Source organism: Seriola aureovittata, chromosome 9 (assembly GCF_021018895.1).
Source record: "Seriola aureovittata isolate HTS-2021-v1 ecotype China chromosome 9, ASM2101889v1, whole genome shotgun sequence".
Classification (NCBI taxonomy): domain Eukaryota; kingdom Metazoa; phylum Chordata; class Actinopteri; order Carangiformes; family Carangidae; genus Seriola; species Seriola aureovittata.
In genome coordinates, this window is record NC_079372.1 from 5,807,857 (window position 1) to 5,817,901 (window position 10,045).

Here is a 10,045-nt window from a genome sequence, read left to right on the forward strand (position 1 = left end):
ACTGCGCAGTGTGTCTCTGGCGGCAGGCGGGATCTAGTGATCGTAAGCTGCCGGTAGAAGTCGGGCGGGCCGGTGCAGAGAGCAGCGTGGTCCATCCTGTGAGTGACTGACACCCGCCGGGAGAAAAAAAAAGTTACTCTGAGTTAGCAGACACACTGCCAACATGTCTGGAGACGACGAGACACAGGAGCAGACCATCGCCGATGACTTGGTGGTCACCAAGTACAAGATGGGGGCCGAGATCGCGAATCGTAAGTGAAACGAGCTATTAACGAGCGGTTTTTGTCTCAGCCACCCACAAGTATGTGAATCCGTCTAATGTTAGCTAGCAGTGTCAGCTAGTCATACCCAGCAGCAGCTGTGCCATGTGCCGCTGCAGTAACAGCCACAGGTCATTTCAGAGAGCGGGCCTTTGTTTAAAACAAGTTACACACGGCTCGCGTAAATAATTAGAAGGCGCTTTTATTTATAGAAGCCCGTATGTGTTTAACGCCATGTAGCTGTCACATTAGCCCGGAGAGCTAGGTGGCTGTGTGGATCAGCAACCTCACTAGCAAGCGTTAGCTAGCTGTAACTGCTAACGTAACAGATAACAATGACAAGTACAAAATTGAATGACAATATGTGATTGTCCAGAAGAGTGTAACCGACATTTAAATATATACATACAGCTTATTCAAATCCAGACTAACATAATTGTCATATAAAGGGTTGACCGAAGAGCTGGTTGTAATTTAAGGTCTTAAAGTAAGCAGAAGCCAGTCCACACACCCAGTACTCTGCTATGTTAAATTACGCCAAAAATAAATTATTGATCATACTGAACAGAAGGAAACAAAATCTCACTCTAAGTGTAAAGTTACCAACATGAATCCTAAACTTAACATGCTGATATTACTCGTGGTTGAACCCTATATATTATGCAATATATAATTTGCAAGGCCACATGCACTCTATAACATCAGTGTGGTGTCATAGGTGGGAGTGGTTTTAATATGAATACTTAACATTTAATCTAAATATAACAAACCTAGGAGCATAAACAGTCTGTTTGCTCCATGAACATTAGTATTTCATTATTTCTGCATTCTAAACACATAAATACGTTTTTACTTTAAGTCATCTAGCTAAGCATACTCTTTCCTCAATGCCTACCTCTTACACCTGTCATTTGCCCAGATCAGTATATTTTTTGAATTTGGTTGTAATTTATCTGCTAGTCTGGAGATTAAAGAGCTGACCATCCTGCCTTTTAAAGTTTAAATACGTATCGTAAATCCATCATAAAATAACTTACCGTGGTTAATTTGAAGTAAATGAATCTAAGGTTGTGTGTTAGAGGTGTTAGGGAACAGGTCATCAACTGTTTGATAAGACTGCCTCAGAATATCCAAATTCAAATCGATTAAGGTGAGGTCACCAAACAGCCTAAACTGTGCAAAATTCAAAAATCTTCAATTTACTTTAATACGAGAGACAGCAAAGCAGTGAAATTAACATTTGACGAGCTGGAACCTGAAAATTGTTGGACTTTTTTGGGGGGGAAAAACTGACTAAAAGGATTAACCAACTAATTGTTGCAGCTCTATTCAATCTCCAGTTCAGTTTAAATTTTCCATTCAGTTTCCAGTGATTGGTTGTGTTTCGCCCCTTGCCATTGCCTGTACTCTCTCTAGGTTATGAGGATGACCACATGCTCAACAAACACTGGTCCTATACTGTTGTGGTGCTTCACATAAATGACAGTGTGTCCTTGTGGTTTTGTGTTATAGTTTATAACAGCTTCCCTACTTATCTTAAGGCATCTAATTTACTGTTAGCACTATGCTGTTTCAAGCTGATTTCAGTGAACAAGAGTCATTGTTGATGTTAATGTTGACCCAATTATCCATGCTTAAATGATTAGATGATTAATGGAGTAATAAAACAAGAGGAAATTGATAGATGGCATCTGGACTGTTGGGTAGACGACACAAAGAACTTAAGGATGTGACCTGGGCTTTTCGTAGTTTTTGATTTTATTTTTATTACAATGAATCATCTGATCTAGAAAATAACACAAGAATAGATAATAACCGATGATGAAAATAATCATTAGCTTCAGTTCAAAACTATATACACTCTGTCACTTACATATCATGGCTCTTTTTATCTCTTGTCCTGCAGAGGCTCTGAAGACGGTAGTTGCGGCAGCTACGGCTGGGGTCTCCGTACTCAGCCTGTGTGAAAAAGGCGATGCCTTTATCATGGCCGAGACTGGGAAAATCTTCAAGAAGGAAAAAGACATGAAGAAAGGTAAGTCTTCTGTTGCATTTCATTAGTCACATTCAGTGTCCCTGACTCAGCACTGCGTCACTCGCTCACTCTCTCTTTCTTTCTCAGGTATCGCTTTTCCTACTTGTGTGTCAGTTAACAACTGTGTATGCCATTGCTCCCCTCTGAAGAGTGACCCTGATGTCATACTTAAGGATGGGGACCTTATCAAGATGTAAGTTGCTGAATTCATACCTGTCTATCCTGTGCACTTCATGAAATTGTAGTTTATAATTTATGTGCCATGCAGACTTTCTTTATCTCATGTTTTCCTGTTGTGTTGTTGTGCAGTGACCTGGGTGTGCATGTTGATGGCTTCATCTCAAATGTGGCTCACAGCTTCATTGTTGGAGTGACCAAGGTATGTAATCACCATTGGAATAAATGACACGTCGGCTGTGTCGCTCAATCATTATCTCAATAATCATGAGTTGTGATTTTCTTGACCATCAAGTCACACCATGAGCAGCTTATAATACTTTGTTGTTGTTTGACTTGCCTCGTGTGTTACTTCAGGACAACCCGCTGACGGGGAGGAAGGCTGACGTTATCAAAGCAGCTCACCTCTGTGCTGAGGCTGCCCTGCGCCTTGTCAAACCAGGAAACCAGGTAAAACTCCACCACCATAACCACTGATTTGACTAACGACTTAACCGTCAATACCTCATCGAATAATCATAACCATGTCTCGTCTATCAGAACACACAGGTCACAGAAGCCTGGAACAAGATCGCAAAGTCATTCAAGTGCTCTCCTATCGAGGGTGGGTCTTTGCGAACATTTGGCACCTTTAAGCTCTGTGATTCCACGGGTATACATTTGCTGAATGTGATTTAGATGCTTGACTGAGTTTATTCCTTCAATGTGTACAGGCATGCTGTCCCATCAGCTCAAACAACATGTGATTGATGGGGAGAAAACTATCATCCAAAATCCAACGGACCAGCAAAAGTGAGTTCACTCAGCAATTGCTTATTATCACTGACCTGAGGAGGTTTCCCTTTAACCGGTGGATGACTTTTGTTTTTGTAGAAAGGACCATGAGAAGGCCGAGTTTGAGGTGCATGAGGTATATGCAGTGGATGTGCTTATCAGCACCGGAGAGGGAAAGGTGAGAGGAAATTTACTCTAGATTTTTTTTATTATTATTTATTTTTATTTTCGAAGATTTCATTTATTAATTTAAGAATCTATTGTTTGTTTTGTGATTCAGGCAAAGGATGGAGGTCAGAGGACCACCGTTTACAAACGAGACCCCAACAAGGTGTACGGCTTGAAGATGAAGACATCTCGGACATTCTTCAGTGAGATGGAGAGACGCTTTGATACGATGCCTTTCACCCTGAGGTAGTATCTTTCATCTTCAGATCAAATATTAACATTTTTTTTTCCCTTTTCATTTTACCTTTAAATCATCTTCCAAGTTCCACGCCTTCATTTTTCTTCATTTCTCTTCTTTGTTCATCTCCTCAGAGCATTTGAGGATGAAGGCAAAGCCAGGTTGGGCGTGGTGGAGTGTGCCAAACATGAGCTGCTGCAGCCATTCAATGTGCTGCATGAGAAAGAGGGTGAGTGGAACAATGAGCAGTGTCATTTAAGGACTTTGGTGATCTTTAATATTCTTGAAAGCTTGTTTTCATGTGAACAAAATGAAGTGAGATCAAAAAAGTGTCTCACAGTTGCCAGAACACTTCAAATTTACTTGTAAAATGACGTTGATGCTGTTTCAATAACTGTTGTTTGGGTTTGTTGTCGGGTTACCACAGTGCCATTCAGGACCATACTACGTTGGCCTGTTAAACACATCCAAGAGCTGATGATTAACTTTACTTTAAGGTGAACTGGATAAAATGACCCATGTGGGTGTCTGCATGCTAGGAAAGTGAACTGGATGCTCATTTCAGACACTGTGTGTACTGTAGATGTCCCACCTGGTGAAGCGGTCGCACACACTGCCTGTTCTGTTTTTTTTTTTTTTTATATTTTCATGATGTTCAGCCAATCTCTTCTTAATGTCCGAGGCTGTCTTATTAGCATTAAAACTCTAAAACTTATGTGTTGTTTAAATTGGACTGCCTGGATTGTAAGTCGTGGTCTCAATGTCACCAAGCATTTTAATCAATTAACTAATGCAACTCGTCCTGTTAACTGGGACTGTTTAATCCAACTTTCAATCCTGTCTGTGTTCAGGCGAATTTGTGGCCCAGTTCAAGTTCACCGTGCTGCTCATGGCCAATGGACCTCTGCGAATCACCAACAGCCTCTTTGAGCCAGAGCTCTACAAGTCTGAGCATGAGGTGGAGGACCCAGAGCTGAAGGTACAGTGTGTTTGATGGATATTGCATCCTCTGCCTGAAAAAAAGGGCTCAGACTAATGGGACTGCTTCTAGGACGGTGTTGGCTGACTTGGCATTTTCAAAGCCATTATTTGTTGATGTATTGTGTCTCTGTACCTCATGAGGGCATTACATTAACTGTTGGTGTTGCCCCCCCCCCTCCAAAGGCTTTGCTGCAGAGTTCAGCCAGCCGTAAGACTCAGAAGAAGAAGAAAAAGAAGGTGAGTTACTGAGCAGTGTGTTTTTATGAAATGAACAAAAATACAAGCTCCAAATGTTCCCACTAACTTGAATCTTATATTTTTATAAAGGCCTCAAAGACCGTTGAGAGTGCAACAGGACAGGCGATGGAGACTGAAGCTGCAGAATAGATTCTCTCTCCAAGACATTCTGACAGACCTCTGATGACCCAAAGAACAGACGTCACGAATCCTTCTGTCCCAGCTGTCTGAGGCACTTGCGGGTGTAGCCGCTGTGAATACCTCTGATTCTAACTGATGTCAGTCTGGGATGATGCTGCTCCTAAATTCTGTCACTCCACCTAAAACACACACACGCGTACGTCCCTAGTAAATCTCACTGTCCTTGAGACAGCCTTATTCTCTTAATAGTGGGCACAGTTCTGCTGCTAGAGAGGATATTTTGTGCAAGGGCATATACTCACTGGAACATCTTGACTATTCGACTGATCTTGAGCCTTTGTCCCTTTCTCCACAATAACTGTAGTGAAAGATATGGAAAAATAAAATGAGTTTGACAGAGCGGCCAAGGATGATGAATGCACAATACTGTGTCAGTGTAATTGTGTGGCATTTAGATAACTTCCTTGAAGTCATAAGCCTGAAGCCATGCCTTTTTTGAAATGAGCATTATTTTGTCGTGGGCAGAAATGTTGAACACCCATCTTGAACCCTGGTATCGTGTCACATTCACACACTTTATGATATCATTAGTCATCATTACTGTTCAGTTCAGCGTAATTACTGCATTTGTACTGCTCTTGCTTAAGCCTACTAGTCATTGTGTATATTTCTAGGCATCTACTGTAGATTACTCAGCTAACACTTTCTAAAACTGACATTTTAAGTCCTACCAGTTGAGTAATTTAACTAGTAAAAAATAAATGAAATTTTCTTCCTCACTTGTGGATGGTCTAACTTCTGCCAAGGGTTCAGCATTCAGTCTTCTGGTGCCACCACTGAGTCTGACAGTCTGTGTTTACATAAGAATTCCATACCTGTTAAATATATGGATACTTTTGTAAAACAAATCCCACTTTCAGAGACTATTTTTGGAAACATTAAAAAGCCACCTGACATCATTTGTGTGGTTCTGTTTTTGGACTGTGTTTTATTCACATGATTGATGAGTGATAAGTGTGTGTTTGTCATCATTTTGAACATTAATGAATCCCAGTTCTTGAGTTGTTTTACTCTCATTGCATTTCATTCATCAAAATTTGAATTGGGCTTGTGACTGAAAACTAGGCACTAGCCTGGTTGAGAAGACCAGCACTTACATTAAACAAACATCCTTGATATACTATATTTGATATTTTGTACAGAGGGCCTCTGCACCACATCACCCATATAAACCCAAAAGAGTTAAAGTATTTGGATTTTTCAGAATTTATTTATTCAGGTAACTTCATTTACTCTGTTTAAAATTATTTTCCAACATGAGGGGCTACATTCAATATTAAAGCCTTCACCACAATGACAGGAATATAGTTTCAGAGGAGAAATACTGAAGCATTAACATTCAATTTCTTGTTGGCCTAAAAGAAGTAAACTTTAAGCATACAGAGTCTAGAAATACTGGGGTGGGCTTGTTAAATACCTATCATGTATGGCTGGATTACAGAACAGGCCTGCAAGACAGGTCCAGGGTGCCCCGTGCCAGAAACCTGTATGAAGTGCCCGTTACTGTTGTTTGAAAGTGACAGATCCAGCTAAAACAAATTGACTAGAAAAAGATATGCATTGTTTCTAGCTTTGTGACTCTTCAGTAAAGTGTCTGATGTAGAAGAGTTGGGGAGCCTTTTGTTTGTTTGTGCTTAGGCCTATTTTCTCATAATCAGCTCACGTGTTTTTTTTTTTTTTTAAGGCTCCCCTGGTTAAAAACCCAAATACACACACACACTCACAGAGATACATACATACAAAATAGACATAAAAACACTGACATTAATTACTCCAGATCATACAGAACTCAGACGCCAGACTTCTAACCAGAACCGAGAGATGTGACCACATCACAGCTGTTACAGCTTCTTTACACTGGCTCCCAGCAAGCTTTAGAATTTAATTAATCTTACTGATTACTTTTAAGGCTCTTCATGGCCTTTCCCAGTTACATTTATGACCTTACCATAAAAGTACCATATGAGCCAGTAGATAGTTTGAGATCCTCAGGCAGAGGTCTTTTATCTGCTCCAGAGACCATGCTGAAGTGGCTCACTGAATTGTTTTTATGTTTTATCTCATGATTTTTGTTTATTTTGCTACCCTGTTGTAGCATTATTCTACAAATAATAATAATAATTATTATTATTATTAATGGTAGGAAATTCTGCAGCAAGATTTTGTATTTTTCCATAAACGGTTTGTATTTTATGAAACGCAATTTCCCGTGTTTCACAGCGGGCCAATCAGGGTGACGTAACAAGTGGTATAAATAGGAGGTCGCACGAATATGACGCTCTTCGTGGAGACGGTTGCTTAGCGGTCGGTAAGTGGAACCTCAGGTGTTTGTAATCAGAATCCAAGTTAATCGTTGTCTTTTTAAATCAATCGAGCTAATCCACAACATTTCCTCCTCTGTTTTCAGCCTTCCCTCTTCGACATGAGAGCTAAGGTTTGTGTTTAAAATCTGTATGATCTAATATCTGCAGTTTAAAATGGTGCTAACATTTAGCCAGTTAGCATGTCGATGCGCTGTAACAGCACGACCATGAGCCTTACCTTTTGCCAGAAAACTACTTTTCCAAGTGTGGTCTATTTCAGTTGAGTTTTGGTTATATCTGAGTGTGTTCAGAAATCCATTAATAAATCTAAATTCAGCGATTTAATGTTGTCCTTTTCCTTCACAGTGGAGAAAGAAGCGCATGCGCAGGTAAGATTGTATAGCGCACGTTTTCGGTGTCTGCATGTCTTCGTTTTTTTTTTTTTTTAATTTTATTTCAGTCTCCTATATTAAACACATGAAGGTGATTTCAAATTTACATAAGACTTGAATATTCTCTCATAGTATATTATAATCTGCAAGAGCTGAAATTAACGCACGAGAAAAATCTTAAATTATTGGTTAATCTATACGTGTAATGCAAGCTGATTTAAATATAATTAGGAATTGTTATACACTGCTGGGAAGCACTGAAAATGTGATAGCTTAATGAATAACTGGTCATGCTGTCACTGGGTTTCTATTGTACAGTGTGGGGTTAAACTGCCTTAAAATTATTTAAAGTGCTCTTAGAAAGAAATGTGCCTTCATATCATGTTGTGAAGGCTTTTCTGTCTTAACTGGCTCTTTTTGTTATCACTTTTTAGGCTGAAGCGTAAAAGGAGAAAGATGAGGCAGAGGTCCAAGTAAACTGTCCACTGTCCATGGCTGTGACATCAAATGTTGCTACTAACTAGACCAGTGAGCACAGCGTGAGATCCAGGACCACTCCCTTGTGTCAAGTCTGAGGCCAGTGGAGTCCGTATCGACCCGAGGCAGTGGCAGCTGATTGATGCTGGAGATCTGATTCCTGACCTGCTGGATGTCAGTCTTTTCCTCTGGGACTTTCTGGACTCTTTGTTTTAACTCCTCAACTTTGGTCATTTGTTTTTGTTTATACTGTGATTAAAGGTTTTGGTTTAAAAAAAGAACTTTTACAGCTTGTGTTTTTTTTTTTTTTTTTTTTTTTTTTTTTTTTTTTTTTTTTTTTTTTTCTTTATACAAAGTGATTTGACCTTGTCATTCACTAAGAGGTTCTATGATGGGTCTAGTGGTGATTTTAAAAACAGTTTTAGAAAGTGGTGTATCGGTGTCCTCCAGGTGCACTGTTCAAGTAGCCTGAGCCAAAAGCTTACAATTTTCATGGATGACATTTTGACATGTCACAGTAGGAAAAGCACTGGTGTAAATCACAAAATTGGTGATGGCTGAATTCCCTTTTAGCTGCTTCAGCAACATTTGGTGGCAAGTGCCATATTTAATCGCAGCTTGAATAGAGATTTGAAACTTTAACAATAAAAATGTAACCCAGGTGCTGACAAATACATAATAGTTGTCATGTTTATTCTAGGACCTATACAAGTATGCTTGCTCAACATTTTGAACCTGCTTGGCTTAGACACATCTGCTCCACTGGGCCCATTCTTACTTGGATAAGCCAGGCAGTTACTTGAGGATTATGTTTTTATTCTGTTCTTGCTTTCAGAGGTCTAGGCCCTACCTTCAGCCAGTCAACATTCGAGGGAAGGACATTGAGGTGGTGCACACTTATAAATACCTAGGTGTGCACCTGAACAGTAAACCGGACTGGTCCCTGAACATGGATGCCATCTATTTGAAGGGGCAGAGCTGGCTCTTTTTCCTCAGGAGGCTCAGGTCCTTTGATGTCTGCAGTGAAATGCTGCACATGTTTTATCATTCAGTGGTGGCTAGTGTACTCTTTTATGCTGCAGTCTGCTGGGGCAGTGTCTGACCTGAAGACAAAGAGGCTGGGTCTGTGCTTGGCAGGAGTCTGGACTCACTCAGGACTGTTGTGGAGAGATGCATGCAATGTAAGATGGAGACCATGTTAGACAATACCAACCATCCTCTCCACAACACTCTGGCAGGACAGAGAAGCAGCTACAGCTGCAGCAAACATCTGATCTCACTGCGCTGCAGAACGGAGAGGTTTAGGAGATCCTTTGTTCCCTTTGCCATCAGGCTGTACAACACCTCAGCCAGAGGAAGTGGACTAATATCTATCTATCTATCTATAACGGGAAGTTGAGGTCAAATTTCTGTTAAAAAGGATTTCAGATTCTATCCATATCCCATGATTTGAGTGTGTCTGAATGCTGTAACCTTTGCACAGAGCTCACTCAAGACAAGTAGCACACTAATATATCTTGTTTTTACCCTGGAAGGCAGTCTAATAATTCACCCCGTCCTTACCTAAGATCAGTTCCAATCTGGCTGTTGCTGGAAAACATTTGAAGAACATTTGAATGTTCTTTTCCATTTGCAGTTATACTCAGAAGCTGTAAAGAGAACTCTGCTGTCAGTATTAGTGGATATTTAATGCATTATACCCCATAAACCACAATACATCCCTATTCAAGGCACAAGTAAGAATTATGGAACAATAAAACAACATGTATTGCTATACAGTATTTCATGAACAGGGGACAAAA

General features: G+C 40.2%; 1 protein-coding gene and 1 long non-coding RNA gene across 2 annotated transcripts; both read left to right on the forward strand.

The window, feature by feature from the left end:
- Window positions 1-59: 59 nt before the first annotated feature.
- pa2g4b (proliferation-associated 2G4, b) lies at window positions 60-5,970 on the forward strand. The gene is made up of 13 exons (XM_056385990.1): window positions 60-251; window positions 2,167-2,295; window positions 2,383-2,488; window positions 2,605-2,674; window positions 2,830-2,922; window positions 3,013-3,076; window positions 3,186-3,264; window positions 3,346-3,424; window positions 3,527-3,660; window positions 3,787-3,881; window positions 4,504-4,631; window positions 4,817-4,870; window positions 4,961-5,970. The coding sequence occupies exons 1-13, from the start codon at window positions 164-166 to the stop codon at window positions 5,018-5,020; spliced, it is 1,179 nt and encodes a 392-aa protein (XP_056241965.1). The 5' UTR covers window positions 60-163; the 3' UTR covers window positions 5,021-5,970.
- A 1,334-nt stretch (window positions 5,971-7,304) lies between these two features.
- Window positions 7,305-8,524, forward strand: LOC130174252 (uncharacterized). Its single transcript, XR_008828565.1, has 4 exons — window positions 7,305-7,379; window positions 7,479-7,505; window positions 7,741-7,763; window positions 8,201-8,524. It is a non-coding gene; the product is annotated as an uncharacterized LOC130174252 (long non-coding RNA).
- The last annotated feature ends 1,521 nt before the right edge of the window (window positions 8,525-10,045 follow it).

What these genes read in the sequence shown, in the direction of transcription:
- pa2g4b (XM_056385990.1), top strand. Translation starts at nt 164, where the DNA reads ATGTCTGGAGACGACGAGACACAGGAGCAGACCATCGCCGATGACTTG. An exon ending in TCATTGTTGGAGTGACCAAG is followed by an intron (nt 2,675 to 2,829) that starts GTATGTAATCAC and finishes GTGTTACTTCAG; the next exon opens with GACAACCCGCTGACGGGGAG. An exon ending in TGTGCTGCATGAGAAAGAGG is followed by an intron (nt 3,882 to 4,503) that starts GTGAGTGGAACA and finishes GTCTGTGTTCAG; the next exon opens with GCGAATTTGTGGCCCAGTTC.